General features: G+C 28.7%; 1 protein-coding gene and 1 long non-coding RNA gene across 2 annotated transcripts in view; both read right to left on the reverse strand.

The window, feature by feature from the left end:
• Window positions 1–1,502: 1,502 nt before the first annotated feature.
• LOC128293243 (uncharacterized) lies at window positions 1,503–2,669 on the reverse strand. The gene is made up of 3 exons (XR_008283389.1): window positions 2,309–2,669; window positions 1,971–2,016; window positions 1,503–1,860 (listed from the first exon to the last, which is right to left on the reverse strand). It is a non-coding gene; the product is annotated as an uncharacterized LOC128293243 (long non-coding RNA).
• Window positions 2,670–2,789: 120 nt separating this feature from the next.
• Window positions 2,790–19,032, reverse strand: part of LOC108451432 (receptor kinase-like protein Xa21) — a 44,031-nt gene continuing 27,788 nt past the window's right edge. Inside the window, exons 4-7 of the mRNA XM_017749123.2 lie at window positions 8,938–9,717; window positions 8,441–8,677; window positions 7,976–8,119; window positions 2,790–4,672 (exon numbers count right to left, since the gene is read on the reverse strand). Of these exons, the coding sequence (XP_017604612.2) occupies window positions 2,790–4,672; window positions 7,976–8,119; window positions 8,441–8,677; window positions 8,938–9,717 (3,044 nt within the window). The remainder of the gene's footprint in view (window positions 4,673–7,975; window positions 8,120–8,440; window positions 8,678–8,937; window positions 9,718–19,032) is intronic.

Consider the following 19,032-nt stretch of genomic DNA (forward strand, 5'->3'; position numbering starts at 1 on the left):
TTAAATTTAAAAGCTTCCTTCCCCCTCTCAACCTTCTCCATGGCCGACCATGGGTTCATCGGGGTCCTCCTCCCGCGCCATGCTATGACGACAGTGATATTCTGTAAACAGGTCCTTTCGGCCCTCTTTTTGAATGAGTCCACAGACAGAACCCTCGTAGCCTACAGCATCGCAAGAAAAAAAGGAAGGACCCTTCGGTTCTTCGTTCCCCACCGCGGCCATTGGCCGAACCCCCAGGGGTTCGGTGACCTTCAGATTGGCGAGAGAACGCCAGAGTGCACCCAAACAGTGAATCGAAGGTATGTTTTTTATTATTATTTTATCCTTTTATTATTATTTTAGTAGGTAAAAAATTGGAAAAAACAAAACAAAATAAAATACAAAAATTAGAAACTAAAACGCAAACAACAAATCACCTTTAGAAAATTTTCTATTCCTTTTTGATTAATCTCATTCGTAAGTGTCTGTAAAAAATTTACAAAGGTGTTTCTTGGGTTTTTAAAGCCGATTAAGTGACCTTCTACTTTTATTCTCTTTGTCGTTTCTGCTTGTTTCTTTTGTTGCATTTAATTTTTTACAGGTGTCAGACGACCTTCAGAGGCGTGTGGAGCGGCAATGACAGAGGCGTGGTGGCTGAGCATGCGTGGGGTGGCCAATGGTTCGGCAGTAGCATGCTTGGGGGATAGGGTTCTTTACTTTCTAAAAATGTTGTTGGGTTAGGGTTTCATTTGGGCTTTGACTTTGGGCTGTAATTAGGTTTGAATTTGGGTCTGAAATGAGTTTTATATTGTTGGGCCACACATATGTTGTAAATGGACTTAAAAAAATTGGACTTTTATTATTTATTTGGGTTTTATTTTGTAATTGGGTCAAACCAAAATTGGCCTATTACATCATATATTTGAAATGTAATTTTTATACTTTTATTTTTTGGGGATTTAATCTCTCTACTTTTTAAATTTAAAAAATTAGGTTCTTTTGTTAACACTATTAAAATGTTTTTGTATTGGTGTGGCATTTTGAAAAGTAAAATAAATTTGTATCCATGTAACCAAAAAAAAATGTAACCGGAAAATGGGGGCGAACTAAAGGACTCACAGGGGCTGACCTATTCCACATGACCGTGTGTCCCACACGGTCATGTGACAAGTCATGTCGATTCCTTAGACTCGCACTCTAAACTGCAAAAAATGCAAAATTTTAAGTTTTTCAAGCATTCTAAGATGCATATATGACAAAAATAAGTTTGACGAATAAAAATTTCTTTTTTAGATGTTTAAATTATAAAATTTTGAAAAATTAAAATAAATTTATATTTTTTTATTAACAAAATATAAAAGAAAAAAAAAGCATATTTAGACAAGCCAAGAGACCTTTGGGATCATACGGGAGATTTTGATGAAGTTAATGATTATTTTGGTGGAGAGGGTGAAAAAGAAACAGATTATTCATTATATATAATATAATTATGAAATTCAAGCCATATATTTCATACATAAAAATTTCATGGGAGGTCCAAAGGTAATTAAATGACTTGTAGGCTTGCTGAATTTCTTTGAAAGGCCCAAAGGTAATTTAACATTCACAAAATAATCTCTAAATACTGTAAAGACAAATAAAATCCACAGCAGCATTAGAGTTGATTAAGCTAAGCATTGGCAAATATTACTTTGATTTTGCATGTAATATTGGCAAAACCCCCCTCTTACATTAGAAAAACAACATAATCCATGAAACATTGATAGCCCAATACGAATTTCATCGAGAAAAAAGTCTCTTTGTTTTGTAGAACATGATAGTAAAGATGTGGAGTTTCGTTCTTCTTATTGGCCTCCTTTAGTTTTCCTTAATCAACAACAACTAGCCAAAAAACACAATTAGATTAGATTATGAATGATACTTTCAACTATGACAATATTAAATATAAAACACTCTAAATAACTCTAAATAAATGGAAAGCAGCAAATTACCTGACGAGGCAAGCTAGCTCAATTAAGATCATTGTGTTACTTGTCTCTGAATTGAAAATTTTAGATGAAAATAAAGAGAAAGAGTTAGAAAATACTTGAAAACAGATAAAACTTATATTTCATTGATTGGATAAACTACGATCACCCATAATAGACCTTCTACTTGACTTTTTGTTGAGGGCCTAGTACGTGAGAGCAAAAGAAAAAAAATAGTTTATTAATTTTTACGAATACCGACATATTATATATATGATTAAAATTGCAGAATAGATTAAAAATGTTGAATTAAAGATAAAATTAAGTGTGAATTAATAACCATAAGTGTACACATTACTTACCATCTCTGTTAAAAATGTTCGAAGTTGTTTAGCAGCCTTTGTTTGATTTTCTTCAGCTCAACCACAACATCTTTCATAGTTTTTCTTTCTTCTGGTAACTCAGCTGAACAATTCAAAGCCAACTCCATGATAGATGAAATACAATTTGCTTTAACAACAAAGTACTCATCTTCTCTTCTTAATAAATCAACATCTGCAATTTCTATCGCTCCTTTAGGCAATGAACTTTCCATCCAATGCCTTATAGTCTCTTCTTCAACAAAAAAATTATCAGTTGGCTTTTTCTTTGTGAAAGTTTCTATAAGAACGATCCCATAACTATAGACGTCAGATTTTATAGAAACAATTCCTGCTGATCCAAACTCTGCATTTCAAGTATAATTAGAACATTATTAATCCTCAATTATTTCTAAAATACTTATTCAAATATATATCCACATACACATGAAACAAAAATATAAAATGCAAATTAGGAAAATAATCATACAAAAATAAAAAAGAATTCACCTGGTGCCATATACCCGATAGTTGCAAGAGTCATAGTTTGCTTCATTACTTCACCTTCTCCCAACAATTTGGCAACACCAAAATCTCCAACATGTGCAACCATGTCTTCATCTAGTAAAATATTGCTTGGTTTTATGTCACAATGAATTATAGGTGTCGGATGTCCATTGTGGAGGTGTTCTATAGCTACCGCAACATCTATCATTATGTCGACCCTTTGTATGATATCAAGGAAACAATTTTCATAATGTAACCATTTCTCAAGGTTTCCATTAGGCATGTAATCAAGCACCAAGGCTTTGAAATCAACACTTGAGCAGCAAGTAATGACCTTCACAATATTACGATGAACTATATTACGAATAGCATCACATTCAATGTCAAAACTCCTAAATGCTTCCTCTGTTTGCAAATTGAAAACTTTTATTGCAACTTCCATTCCATCTGAAAGCCTCCCTTTATATACATATCCAAAACTCCCTGAACCAAGCATATTGCTTTCCTCAAATCCATTAGTTGCTCGTGAAAGTTCAACATGTGAAATTCTTCTCAGTGTTTTCAAAGACAACAAATCATCCTTAATTGGTAGAGTTGTACTCCTACTTTGGTATCTTCTATACATAATAGTTAAGACTATTAGTACTATGACAATACCAATTGTTGGTAAACCATACCTTAAAGCATGCAATATAGCCATTTGGGAATTTTTGCGGATGTCGTTTTTGCAAGGTGGGACTAGCAATCTAGGTGGACCACAAAGTGCAGAATTCTTCATGAATGATGTGCTAGAAAAATTTGAAAAACATCCTTCGGTGGGAATTTCCCCTTCAAGTCTATTGAAAGACACATTAAAATACTTTAGATGTAAAAGCTTTTCCAAAGATTTGGGAATGACTCCAGAGAGATTGTTATTGCATAAATCCAAGAATTCCAAACTAATCAACTCATCAAATGATTCAGGGATATGACCATATAGTATATTATTTGATAAATCTAATGAAACCAAAGTTTGAAGACCCCCAAATGTGGATAAGATATCGCCCGTGAGAAGATTCCTTGATAAATTTACTTTCAGCAGACTCCTCAAATTTCCAACATCAATAGCATGTGAATTGTGAAGATGGTTTGATGATAAATCTATTTCTAAGATATCTTTTAGATTCCACAAAGTTGAGGGTATTGTAGAACTCAATTTGTTGGAACCTAAGCAAAGATATCTCAAAGCAGAAATATTACCTAAACAAGAGGGTATGGATCCATGCAGCTTATTCAACCCTAAACACATCTCGTATAGTCTCTCCAAACCACATAGGCTTTCTGAGATAGGCCCTCCTAATTTATTATTGTAAAAACTTAGACTTTGGAGATTTCTCATTCCTCCTATTGATGCTGGAATCAATCCACTTAATTTATTATAGCCAAGCTGTAAAAGCAATAGGTTGCTTAAGTTACCTATTTCCATAGGAATATTGCCTTTAAGCTCACACTTTTTGGCATAAAAGTATTGAAGGGATTTTGAAAGGTTCCCGATATAAGTAGGAAGAACGCCACTCAATGGATTTCTTGAAACATCTATTTTTCTCAAATTCCTACAATTTGTCAAAGAAGAAAGAAAGATCCACTCATGATCAGTAGCAGATCCTGTGATCAAATTATTGTCATTGATTTTGAGCACTTCAAGGTGTTTTAAGCTGCCAAGCATTTTAGGGATTGGGCCAGAGAATAAGTTATCTGCCAACTCTAGTTTCTTAAGCATGGAAGCATTAGAGATAGAGTTGGGAATGTTTCCGCTAAGTTTATTTGTCCACAATAATAGAGTCTCAAGCTTTGGAGCATTGGTGATGGGCGGTAAATTACCTGTAAAATAGCATCTTTTAGTGTATACATATTCATTGAATACCAAATTCACAAAATATATTTTTAAAATAAAACTGTAAAACTTTAAATCAATTAAGAATAAAATTTTGGCATGGAGAAATGTGATCAAATCAATTAAAAATTGAGACATAATAAAAGTTTTGAGTAATAATTAGTCCTTGGGATTTCTATAGGCAAAACATATAATACACTAATAATTTTTAAAATATTGTAAAAATTGAAATAAAATAAAAATAAAAGTTTTGGGATGAGAATGTGGCATCTAATTAATCTTAAAATGAGACTGACACTGAATAATAATTAGTTATGATTTGGGAAACGAAAATGTTAAATCCTTTATTTTCCTAAATACAAGTGTAAGAAATCAAAATAATATATTATTTGGTTGTGCAACTTTTCTCTATCTTTTAAGTAATATGTATTGAAAATTAAAAAGATTTTTGTATTGTAAACATCTAGAAGTGACAAAATATATGAGAGTAGCATAAATTTTCTTAATTTTAAGGGTTAAGATGTTGGTTTAGCTCTTAAAGTTGTATTTAATTGTTATTTTGGTACCTAACGAATTTATTTGTATCAATTTAATATTTGAAATTAAATAAAGTAAATTAAAATGCCAAAAAAAAGAGAAAGGAAAACACCAAAGGTGGAAATACGATGTAAGTTTGGACACTCAAACTGCACCAACACTATCCATATGTGATACATATAAGCCATTGTTTTTAATGTAAACTGGTATGATTTTTATCTATTGGGTTAATTATTTATTTTATTAAATTATAGTGAAAAATTTAAAGATTATTATTTGCTCAAATTTTTTTATTTTTCATATATTTGAAATTTAATTTTTATATTTTTCTATGATTTAGTTTCTCTACTTTTTGAATTGAAAAATTTAGGTTCATTTATTAACAATGTTAAAAAGTTTTTGTGTTAGTATGGCATTTTGAAAATTAAAATAAACTTGATATCTATGTTTTAATTATTCCAAATATTGTTTTACTATTTCAAGATAAATTATTTGTGTCAAGACCAATATCTTAAGAATTATTGTTGCACGTTTAATTATTCTAAAGAATTGTCGATTGAGTCTTAGTTTGATTGGCATGTGTATTATTGCCAATATAAGAGAATGTGGGTTCAAGTATGCTAAAGTGTATTATCCTCCTATTTATGAAGTATGCTAAAGTGTATTATCCTCCTATTTATGAATTAAGGAGTTAGTAAAGTACTAAATTTGATATATTTTAAATTATTAAAATATTATTAAAATATTTTTATAAAAATTAATTGTACCACAATAAACAATTTTAATATCAAATTTTTATTTTTTAAAAATATTAGCGAATATATACTTTATTTCAAGTTACACAATTTTTACTTGTTTTTAACTTTTATTAAATTTTATCTTCTTTTATAATTTCTAATAATTTTTATAATTTTTACATTATTTAGCAATTTCTAACAATTTTAATAATTTTATTATTTATTACAAATTTTAAAAAATTAAAAATTTTTATTTTTAAAACAATTATATATTTATAATGTAGTTATTTTTTATAATTTTATTTGAAATTTTAAAGATTTTTTGGTTTTTTTTAGATGATGATGCCATCATATCTCAATCTATTTTTTAACGTCCAATCGGCTAAACCAAGAACACTGTTAGAGACTACACTAGGAATGTTTGACAATATTAAGCACTAAAGTGGGTAAAAAAACATTAAGGACCAAAGTTAAAAAAAAAAAAAAAAGAAAAGAAAAGAAAAACAGAGCAATATGCTGTAGGAATAAACTGTGCATTAAGCCATTAAAATATATATAAATGCTTGGATTTTGAGAAACTTTTGAACTGATAATTATATAGTCTTTGTTGTTTACTATATTATTGAATTTATTATTTTAAATATTTTTTATTACTTTTAAGATTTATCATATGTATGGATAAGAATTTTGGTTTTACTAAAATATTTGGTTAAATAAATTCACTTCATAAGAAAATTTAGCATCCTTATAAATAACAATTTTGATTCTATTAAAAAATCATTTTAAAAATATATAATAAAATTTAAAATTTATATTGAATTACTTTATACTTAAATTATTATTAGAAACTCTATCATACAGAATAGCGTAAGAGAACAACATATTTAGAATATATATTTGTGTTTTAAAATAACTTATGATAAGTAATAAAATGTATGATTTGAAACTATTTAATAATAATAACACATGACATATTTACCATATTAAAATAAATATAAATTAAATTGTAAGTAAAACATAATTTAAACATATGAATACATCAAATTAAGAATACTAAATGAATACAGTTATTTATGATGATGTTGTTGTTAATTCCTAAGTTGATGTTGAGTTAATTTGTGACATCATAAATTTAAGTGATAAATTTAAGATTTTATATATTGATGTGGATTCAAATATCACCATAATTTTTATTTTTAAATAAAAACTAAAGTATCCTCAAACAATATAACTTATATTAAATACAAAAGGGTATTTTTATAATTTTTCTAACCGAGTTGGTGCCCGGTTGACTCATGACACCAATTCAATGAAAAGCTTCAATAATAATACAGATATTCACGTTAAAAAACAAAAAAAAAATATTACTTTAGTTCCAAATAATTATATAACAAGTAAATTTATAATTGATGAATAAATTTATAAATAATATATTTATATGATCTAATATATTATATTTATATTAATTATATATCACCTACAAACTTTGAAGATCTATTTATTAAGTATCAAGAAAAGAAAAATGAAATTGAATTAACACTAAATCAATTTTTAGATTTTGTACAGATGATTTAATGATGATAAAAATTATTAGCACTATTTTTGAATTAACAAAAATTAGTGATATATTTTAATTATATTTTTATTTTTATTTTTATAATGTTTTTTAATTATATGAAGTAAAATTATATTGTGTACTAAAATGATACATATACTTTAATTATAACTTGAAATTTTATTATATAAATTAATATATTTTAATTATAACTTGAAATTTGTTAAAAATCACATGCAACAGGTGACATATATTTTTACTTATATAAAATAGATTAGTTTATGCAACAAAAATAATTTCTTTTTAAAGTTTAATGGAAATTAAAATTAAAAATAAATCAAATCATATAAATCTTTTTGTTTATTATCAGATTAAAATGATAAAAATATATGAGCAAAATAGAAGAAACAAATTAAAGAGAATGTTTTTGGAGTTTGGAAAAATTAAAGTGAAAAACATACCTTCTAATTTGTTGTCAAATAGATCTATTTCTTGGAGCGTAGTTGAATTAAAAATACTTTCTGGAATCAGCCCACTGAATTGATTTCCTCCTAAACTTAAATTCTGAAGCTGGTAACATTCAGCTATACTTGATGGGATCTGACCTGCACACATTGTCCAAAATTAATGTGAAAAAACATACCTTCTAAACTGTTCAACTAATAATACTTTAAGCATTTTTTTTTCAATCAAATTAACTATTTGACCTTGAAGGAAATAAAATGCTCTTACTTTTATTATCTATTACAAATCAAACTCTTTTATGAAAAAAATACTTTAAATTAAAGAAATAAAGAAAATTCAATACCTTCTAAGTTATTCCACGTCAAATCTAATCTTTTGAGTCGTGTCACATTTCTAATAGTTCTTGGAATGATCCCTGCAGGGCAATGCCAACATTTTAAGGTTGTTGAATTTGTCCATACTTGACGGAATGTTACTAGATAATTCATTTCTATGCAAGTAAAGCACTTCAAGCTTGGGAAGATGTTGACACATATCACTAGGCAAACTACCTGATAGGCTATTGTTGGAGAGATCAATAGTCTCTAGAGAAGAAATGTTGAAGATCGAAGTTGGTATCTGACCTGTAAGGCCTTTAATTGCTTTAATATTAAGCATTTCCAAACCAAGAAGATTACCGATTTCCTTAGGAATTTGACCTGCACACATAGTCGAGAAATCAAGGTGTCAAACTACCTATTTTGTTAGCATAAGTCAAAGAGGTTTTCTGTTCTGTTCTACGTAATTTGCAGATGTTAGATTTTAATATTTTTAATCATATTTGTTTTCATCAATTTAACTATTTTGAACTATTTTACCTTGAATGAAATAAAATGCTCTTACTTTTGTTATCTATTACAAATCAAACTCTTATATAAAGAAAATACTTTAAACTAAAGAAACCAAAGAAATTCAGTACCTTCTAGATTATTAAACCCCAAATATAATTCTTCAAGTCGAGTCATATTTCCAATACTTCTTGGAATGATCCCCATAAATTGATTACAGGACAACGACAAAGCTTTAAGGTTGTTGCATTTGCCCATGCCAAATGGAATGCTACCAGATAATTCATTCCAACTCAAGTAAAGCCCTTCAAGCTTGGGAAGATGTTGACACATATCACTAGGCAAACTACCTGATAGGCTATTGCTGGAGAGATCAAGAATCTTCAGAGAAGAAATCTTGAAGATGGAAGATGGAACCTGACCAGATAATTGATTGAATCCCAAGTTCAAGATCTCTAGATTAGACATGTTAACAATTGTTTCAGGGATTGTGCCTGTAAAGTTATTATTTTTCATTTTCAGCCTTCGAACTCTCTGTAAATTCCCAAGCCATGATGGAATTTCCCCATTAAGACGGTTGTAGCTTAATTGAAGGATCCTCAAACGATGCAATTGGCCCAATTCTTTAGGGAGATGGCCATAGAAATGGTTGCTACTCAAGTCGAGAGAGAGTAGAAATGAAATATTTCCAAGGTGTGGAGGGATAGTACCCCTAAGATTCATGCTTGTAAGATTCAAAGCTATAACTCTTTTATGAAGGATGCCACAAGAAACACCGATCCAATTGCAAACAGAGGTTGAGGCCGTCCAATTGTTTGCCAAGACATTTTGAGGACCGGTAATGCGATCCTTAAACTCGAGAAGTGCATACTGATCGGAGTTGAGACTCCTGACTGTCATAGCCAAGCAAACTACGGAACATGGTATGAATAAAGCTAAAAGAAGATGAAAGCAAGTATTGTAGTTCATGATTGCAAGACGGAATAAGGCAAGAAAATAAAAGGGAAGTTGAGTTGATAAAATAGTTGGATGATGAAGAAAAGCCTAGAGAGCATGCTTTAATATGTTTCAACCCTCGCGCACTTGATATACTTGATAAATTTAAGACTACACTAAAAATTAAGAAGGAAAGCAAAGTTTTGAAGAAATTTCAAAATAAATGTCAAGTCTTCTTTTAAAAATATGTACAAAGAAGCGAATTTTCAAAATTTCTCTTAAATTTTCTTCACATTACTCCACATAATCCATTAAAAAACTTCAAAAATATATTTTATTAATTACTATATATTCTTTTATTTTCAGAATAATAAATTGTTTAAAATATGCTATTAGTCACTGTAATTTAAAAGTTAAAAAATCCAATCCTCCTATTTTTCTAATTTAAAATTCTAGTCCAATCATTTTAATTCTATTAAAAATTTTCAACTTAATAGGTTTTTATTATCAATCATATGCAACATTACATGAAGGCAGTCTACTCAGCATGTATCTAAATTTATAGATTTTAATAGAAAATACTTACAATCCTAACGGTAGGACTAAGTTTTTAAACTAGAAAAGTAAGAGGGTTTAATTTTAACTTTTAAGTACAAGAATTAAATTTTAAATGTTGTCAAAGTACAAACACTAACAAAATATTTTGATCTAATAAATGTAAAAACTATTTTAAACAAAATAAGGTTGAAATAATCTATTTATCCTTATACTTTGATAAAATTTGAGATTTAGTCCTATACATAAAAGGTTAAAAATAAAGTCTTCTAGTTTTTATTTAAAAATCTTAGTCCTATCGTTAATAATGTTTTTATTTTTTGTCAAAATTTGTCAACTTTACATATTAATTAGGTTTCCCTTATATGTAGTGATATATGACTAACACAAAATAAGCAAGTTGACAAATTCGACAAAAATATCAAAATGATAATAATTGGATTAAAATTTTTAAATTGAATTTATAACCTTTAATGTATAAGGAATGAATGTCAAATTTTGTAGGAATAAAGAGAGTAACAACATATTTTAACCACAAAATAATATGAGTGATTAGAAATGAATCTAAAATTTTATAGAAATAAAAGAGAGTAACAAGTACATATTTATAACTTTGAAATGTCCTTGGATCATCCTTTTCTACGTAGAAAAGAAAATTAATTAGCATCTAAAGTGTCAATTAATGAAATCTTCAAAAGAAAATGTGAAAGTGATTTATCAAACAATAATATTCTAACTTATAATATATTTGTAATTTATCAATCTAAACTTAATTAGCATCCATCCATATTTCACACATCAAAAACGCAAGCATAAAATACAGTTCAAAGTATTTGGGATCTCGAGTGTATCAAATTCCTCCTTTTATTATTAAATGTTTTAATTTAATTACTCTCATCAAATATATCCAAATTGTAATAAAGTTAACATTTATTGTGTAAAAATATTTTAAAATTTTTTCAATTGTATAGTTTTATAAAACCATAAAACTTTAAAAATATTAACTATGTTAAATAAAAATAATGTTTTTAAATAGTAAATGTTAACTTTATTAACACAAATGGGTCTTTAGGGTTAAACTTCATGAATCGATTTGAGCTCTTCCACAAACTGTAGATGATTTGGGGATAAAAACTTCAATAATTCTAGAGTTAAAGTGTAAATTTGCCGCTCTATTATAAGTGTATTGAAATTTATCACTATATTTTATTTAATGTTTGTAATTACACTTTGAAAATATAAGTAAATTTAACTTTGCAAGTAAACTTAAAATTTTATTCAATTTTGTCACTAAATTTGATTTGTTCAATATAGATTTTGGTGACTTAAAACAAAATTAATAAAAAATAATGCTTTAAGATATCTTTTAATGTTTAATAATAAGTTAATTTATAAAATATACTTTCATTGGACACAAGCATTCAAGGCAGTGAACAAACCACTGATCAAATTAATTTGGAGATATCTTTTTCTAAATCAAGTGAATTTACGAGTTTTACTTTCTTTTAAATATTTTTGTGGATATCAAGAGATACAAAAATTATTTCACTAAGAAATTTTAATTCAATCGAAAAGTTAGTGTTTTATTTCTAAAGGGTCATAATTAATCATTAGATTTCTCATTTTTAAATTTTAAATTTTTTGGCAATTGCGTAATTAATAAGTACCAATTTTGAGTGTTGTAGCTATAGTACAATCTTCCTTACACATAACCGACTCTTGAATCTACTCTTTTCCTTAGAATTCAACGCAAACCTCAAATTTATCTTTTTAAAAGAATTTTAAAATCTCTGTATAAAAGATGTATTTTTTTTTACCGATCACACTTAACAAAAATTTAAAAATTATTAAAAGATAATTTCTTTTTGAAATTTAAAGTGATCTAAAAACATATTTTTAAGTAAATTGGACCAATTAGTGCTGATTTCCTTATTATATTAAGTGTTTGCAATCACTTCTAATATATTGTGCTTGAGTTGTGACAAAGCCGATTATCAACGTGTCATAATGATCTATTGATGCTGAAATAGAAGTTTTTGTTATATTGATAGAGCTTGTCCTTCAACGCGTACAACGTGTGTTTGTTATTTTCTCCTTCAAATTGTATGATCATATTCATTAAATGAATTAATGAATTTTTCTTTTAAAAGACATATTTTTAAAAATTAAATACTTTATAAAATATATAAAACTATTTAAAAATTGTAAGCCTTAAAACAATCAACAAAATATATTTTCTCTAAAAATCAATAATAATATGTTTGAAATTTTATATGAAATTTAAAATTTTTAACAATAATATATTTTAAAATTATAGTAACGCTACAAAATATATATATTTACTAATTATATACACCTTTTTATATGTTTTTCCTAACATATCATTATTTTCAACGCTATCGTAATCCTGTTTTGATAATTCCGTTTCCATATATCCTTTTTCTACATAGAATCTCAAAAGAAGATGTGAATTAATGTAGACGTGAGAAGCCTTAGAGGTAAGTCACCCAATGAAAGTGACCTAACCCAACTTATGGAAGAATCAAACAATAATTTTGTATCTTATAATATATTTAATTAAATTTATTAGTTTATCAATCAAAACTTTATTAGAATCCATCAATATTTCACACATCAAAACCCAAACATAAAATTCACTTTTAAAGTATTTGGGATGTATTTGTATTATAGGAAATGGATTAAATTAGTTTTTTATTATTAAATGTATTATTTTAATCTTTGTATTAGGTATGAATGATATCTTTCAAATTGAAATCAGAATGATTCTTGAACGATTGAAATTGGCTTGGGCTAGAGGATTCAATCATACTTAAATGCATTTTATCTTCTAATTCAAGAGTTGGAAAAATATTATTTATAATTAAATTATACCAATTTTTACAATATGTAAACAGCATTTATAAATAATAAAAGAAAAAAAAGAAACATTATTCATATTGATGGGCTCTTTCATTATTAAACTTCTTTTCTCTCACAAGTAAAAGAACTTGTGGAGAGGATCATGTAAAATAATGAACTAATAATTTTAAACGTCTCATCACTGCCAAAATGAAATAATAGAAAATAAAGAGTAGCCATTTTATGAATAAAATATAAATTTCATGAATGTGGAGAAGCCATTTTATTTATAATTTTCTGTGTTTTTCTTCTTTTTCGGACTTTTTTTAAAGTCATTTTCTTAATTTCCTAACCACCATGAAATTACTTGTCACAATTCATCTTTTTAAATGAGAAACATTTTCCACAATTTGCCATCACTTTAACATACACCAACTTTTCTTCGATGAGTCCTTGGTTTGCTTTGAGTGGAATCTTCCAACTAGCTTTCCAACAATTATTGTATTCTCCTCATTATTTTTACTTACCCCACGGATGAATAATTCACTCATCAAATTAGTTCAAAGATTTTTTTTTTCTAAATCATGTGAATTCACGAGTTTTGTTTTCTTTAAAAATATTTTTACGGATATTAAGAGATAATGAAAATTATTTTACTATGAAATTTTAATAAAATTAGAAAATAAGTGATTTATTTAAAGGAATCACAATTAAACATTAGATTTCTAATTTTTTAATTTTAAAATTTTTGACAATTGCACAGTTAATAAGGTACCAATTTTAAGCGTTGTAAGAGTGCTATAATCTTCTCTACGCATAATCGACTCTTGAATTTATTTTTTCTCTAGAATTCTACAGACCATAAATTTATATTTTAAAAGAATTTTAAAATCTTTTATAAAAACAACTTGTTTAGGTGATTCACCAAAGAATAAAAAGATCAGTAAGGTTTTTTTTTAACCGGAAAATAATATTACAAGCCTGGAAAAATTATATTACTAATTACATTCTTTTTATATATATATATTTTTTTCTTAACATATCATTCTTTTGCAACTTCCAGCATCAAAGAAATGATAATTTATTTGAGTATTTAGCCTTTTATAAAAACAACTATACTTGGAGCAATGGAGAATTATTTAATTGTATTATATCGTTTATTCAAATATTTGTTTATAAAATAAAATAATTGTATCCTCTTATATTATATTCATGTATCTATTTTACATCTTTGATAATTATATGACTTATTCATTTTATTATTTTTATAGAATAATATGCTTTAAAATATTTTTGACAACATTCATAAAAATTATAACAAACTTACAAAAAACTTACAAAATGATTTAATGATATTTAATTATTGACGGTAAAAAAATTATATCATATAAATTCGAATCATTAATTATATATCTACATATTATAACCAATTCATCTTTCAAAATTATTTCCTTATAATTAAAGCAAAATTATATTTATAAAATTCTAAATATATTATAATTCTTTTAAATATATATTTACATATATAAATCCAAATTGTAATAGAATTAACATTTATCGTATAAAAATGTCTTGAAAATTAATATTTTTCAATTCCAAAAGAACTATTCCATTTATAGAACCATAAAACTTTAAAATATAAACTCTATTAAATAAAATAATAATTTCTTAAACAATAAATATTGACTTTATTTTAAAATGACATTATCTAATTCTTTTAATATATATTGCTAAGCTTTACATTAATATACGTGATTTATTTGTTCGTTGTTATTATTATTATTATTATTTCTATGATTATAATACTATACTTATCGGACTATAATCATAAGCATGTCTATTATCATTCAATAAAAAAATTTAAGTGTTGGGTGTAATGACAATGCACATTACACTCCTAAGGGGAGATCAAGGTTTGGACAAGGGAAGAATATGATTTGAATTTTGGAGATGACATTCTTGAAATGAGCAACCACGAACCCCGATTATGAACCATAAAATGAACATGAAAAGTGTAACACCCCAAACCCGGCCTAGACGTATGACCGAATCCGCAAGTGTCACAGGGAATGGTTTTGAAAAACGTAGTCATCGCGACAAAGCCATTTAACATTCCAATGCAAAGTTGTTTACTTCCCTTATCAAAACGTTATTTAGTTACGTATTTTGCCTTAAAACATGAATTACAGCGGAACCTTACGAAATCATTTTACTACAAGAGTCCGATTCTTGTTTTTCAGAAAAACCCTTGTTTGCATAAAAACCGTCCTTTTTAATAAAACATTTTAGCAAAGTAATTTAATAGTCAATAAACCAAAAATAACCAGTTAAAAACCAAACCGTCCAAAGAGTCCTCAAAATTACAACTCTCAAATGGAATCCAAAATATGAATAAACCCTATTGTAATTTAAAACAGTTTAACAGAGGAGTGGTCACTGCTGAGTCCCTCCTACACCGATCCGCCTAAGACTGAGGATTACCTGACAGAAAAACAAACAGATGTGAGTTTACGAAACTCAGTATGTAACCCAACAGAATTAAGCATGCAAGTATATAATCATCATATACATAACCGGAAACAGATACGAACTCGTGTCCTTTCTAGATACAAATATGCAAAATCCTACCGCCATCCTCTACACACCATCTCTGACCATCACATCACACCATGTGGGGTTAAAAACACCTACCCATCCCTACACACCACATCCTGTCATTTAGACACATATCAGATATAATATGCAGCCACACTGCTAGAATATAAGCGTTTAATGTCGATCAGAATACTTCCTCCTCATATACAAATCCCACCCCAAAATAAATACAGAGCTTACATACAAAAGTAACAGATAGATCATCCTTAACATGCTTATATAAATTATATAGACATGCTCAGAACTGTATTTCAGTCTAACAGATCACATAGTTTAGGGTTTAGTTTACAACAGCCCGATTTTGGGTTTAGTCGAAACAGTGGTTTCAGGACCACAAATCTAACGCAGTAAATTTGTTTCTATTATATTTTTATGGTCTACAATTTTATGGAATGCCTTTTTGAAAATTTCATTCAAAAATTTCGTTTGAAAATTTTGACGTTTGGGCACTCAATTTAGTTAAAGGGACTAAATTGCAAAAAGTGAAAAATTTGAGTTATATATGTTAAAGGTGTTCAATTGCTATGAGATCTTAAATTAGAGGTCCTTAGATGGTAATTAGACCATTATACTTTAGTATGGACAAAAAGGGACATGGTTAGGTGAAATTTTGAAGTTAGGCATTAAGGGCATTTTGGTTATTTGGTAAATAAAGCCTAAATAACTAAAATAAAAGATGTTCATCTTTATAATTTCATCCCTTAGTGACAAAAATTTAAGGGTCACCATAGTTAGGGTTTTGGCCAAGCTTCCAAGCTCAATTGTAAATCCGTTCTTGCCTATTTTTTCATGATTTTTATGTTTTTGAAGTTGTCTTAACCTAATCTAGCTATTTCAAGGACTAATTTGAAGAGATATCAAAGTCTAAAATTTTACCCATGTTAGATATTTGTGTGTTTTGATGTTTAATGGTAGAAAATGTATGTTTGGTGTTAGATAAACAACATTTACCAAGTGATTTTTAATGAAAATGGCAAATAGGGACCTATTTGTAAAAGTTGTAAGATGTGTGTAAAAATGTGAATAAATGAAAATTTTGGGCTGTTATGAGTATGAAAATGGTTTGGCTAGGCTTGGGTTTTGAAGAAATTGAATAAAATTCATTTTACAAGCCTAGGGACTAAAATGTAAAAAGTTTAAAAGTTAGGGGGAAATGTAATTTTTTCCATAAGGTGTTTTTGAGATTAAAATGAATAATGTAATAATTAAATAAGCTAAATTTGATATTATACATCAAGAAAGACGAAGTTCTGACCTAGACCGGGGAAAGAACAAAATTGTGGACTAAATCAAACAATTATCCATTTTGTATCGAGATAAGTTCGTATGTTAAAAATAAGCTTTAATATGATTGTATTTTATTGCTTTAATATTCCATGAATTGTATGTTTAATTAATGTGGATGAGTCTAATCCTATGAAAGAGTCCGGAGACGAATTGACAAGCGATAAATCCCATTTGAACCTTAGGAATATGGTAGGATATAAGTGACATGTCACTAGGGTCATTATGAGTATTGTGATTATGTGATCCAGGTGCTGGTCTCGTACGTCCTACTGGTGACTGAGTATACCGGCATACGTTGCGGATACTTGACAGCTTGTGTAAGCAGCACCGCTAGCTACATCATGACTGACAGCTTGTTTGAGTAGGCCCATCAATAGCTCGAGAGTGAGCGATTATATGATATGAGACTTAGGTAGCTATAGCACCCCAAACCCGGCCCAGTCGTTAAGGTCGAATCCGACGTGCCACTTTGAAGTCAAAAACCCGTGTTCTCTTTTTAGTGTTTTAAAAAGCCGACTTTTGTCAAACTATCCAAGTGGATGGAAGCTGGGCACCAGGTAGGTATCCATAACAGAGGAGGTGAGCCATGAAGGCTGCTTAAGTACCAAGCTCTCTGATTGGATCAAATTCTAGACATGCCCACATCCATTGCCACACTTGGTTATAACAAGTTGAAATTTCTTTGAGTGATTATCTTTGGTAAATCGAATATTCGTGACGTCGTGTTATTTTTAAAAAAAAAGTATCGTTTTGAAATCACGCCTTAAGTCTAGCCCATTTGAATTAGTATCCATCAATTTAAAGTTGTTTTTAATAATATAATCCCAGAAAAATAAAAGAAGAAAATAAAGTTAAAATGGCCTTATTACAACCCAAAATTTAAATAGCAATTAAAAATAACTTAAGAAAACCAGTCTCTTTTTCAAACCCAAAAGTATTCACCATGGCCACTCTGAATCCCTTCCGGCTCCAAGTCACCCACATCAAGGCTCACCTGCAAGGTTAAAGAAGGGGTGAGTTTGGGGAAACTCAGTGTTTAAGGAAAACCCATTCAAAGCCCAAGTCAGCTCAAGCCTATTGGGCCTAAGCCCATTCAGTAATAAAGTGATCTTGGGCGAGCCCTTTTCAGATTACAATAAACCGGGCCTTAGCCCTTATTCAGATAACAAGATGTCCCATAGGCCCATTTCAAAATACATGCAACATCAGTAAACATATGCAAGCCCATTTGGGAGACTACTCAACCCACCAACCATTACACTCCACCGTACCACCACCATACACTCCATGTGGGGAATAGCTCACCCACCCAAATTTAACACTCCACAGATTCTTGACCTTTGCTGCTCGATTATCAATAAATTGAGGCAAAGCCTCCAAGACGTGGACAAGCCACTTTCAGTACTTCCTCTGTCAATATCCCATCCCATGCATCGATAATAACAACATGGCATGCAGTAAATAACAACAGTCAAACATGCATTTAGGTCAATTTAACCCTAATAGGTATTTCAGTAATTTATCTCCTAGGGGTAAAACTGTAAATTTTTCACTTTTAAAGGTATTTCAGTAATTTATCTATTTTAGGGTTTTCATGCATATTCCTACCTTTCACGTACTAATGTAATCACTACCGAGGGTTCTTACTGAATTGGGCCCGTTGGCCCATCATTCCAATTTTGGCCCATTAAGCCCAAAAATATCTAGAACACGTAAATCATGCACTTTGCAGTCCAAACATTACAGCTTACCAAAAACATTAATCGATTTACCTCACGAGCATTCGCACACTCGCAAATCTAAAAAATACTGGTTTTCGGCATTTCGGCTTTTCGACTTTTGCCGATCTAGACTAAGAAAGAGGGTGTTGTTACACACCTATTTGCGCGATATGCTAACGAGATCCACACACGAACCGCCTACAATTGGATTAC

The sequence above is a fragment of the Gossypium arboreum genome, chromosome 5, assembly GCF_025698485.1.
Source record: "Gossypium arboreum isolate Shixiya-1 chromosome 5, ASM2569848v2, whole genome shotgun sequence".
Lineage (NCBI taxonomy): Eukaryota > Viridiplantae > Streptophyta > Magnoliopsida > Malvales > Malvaceae > Gossypium > Gossypium arboreum.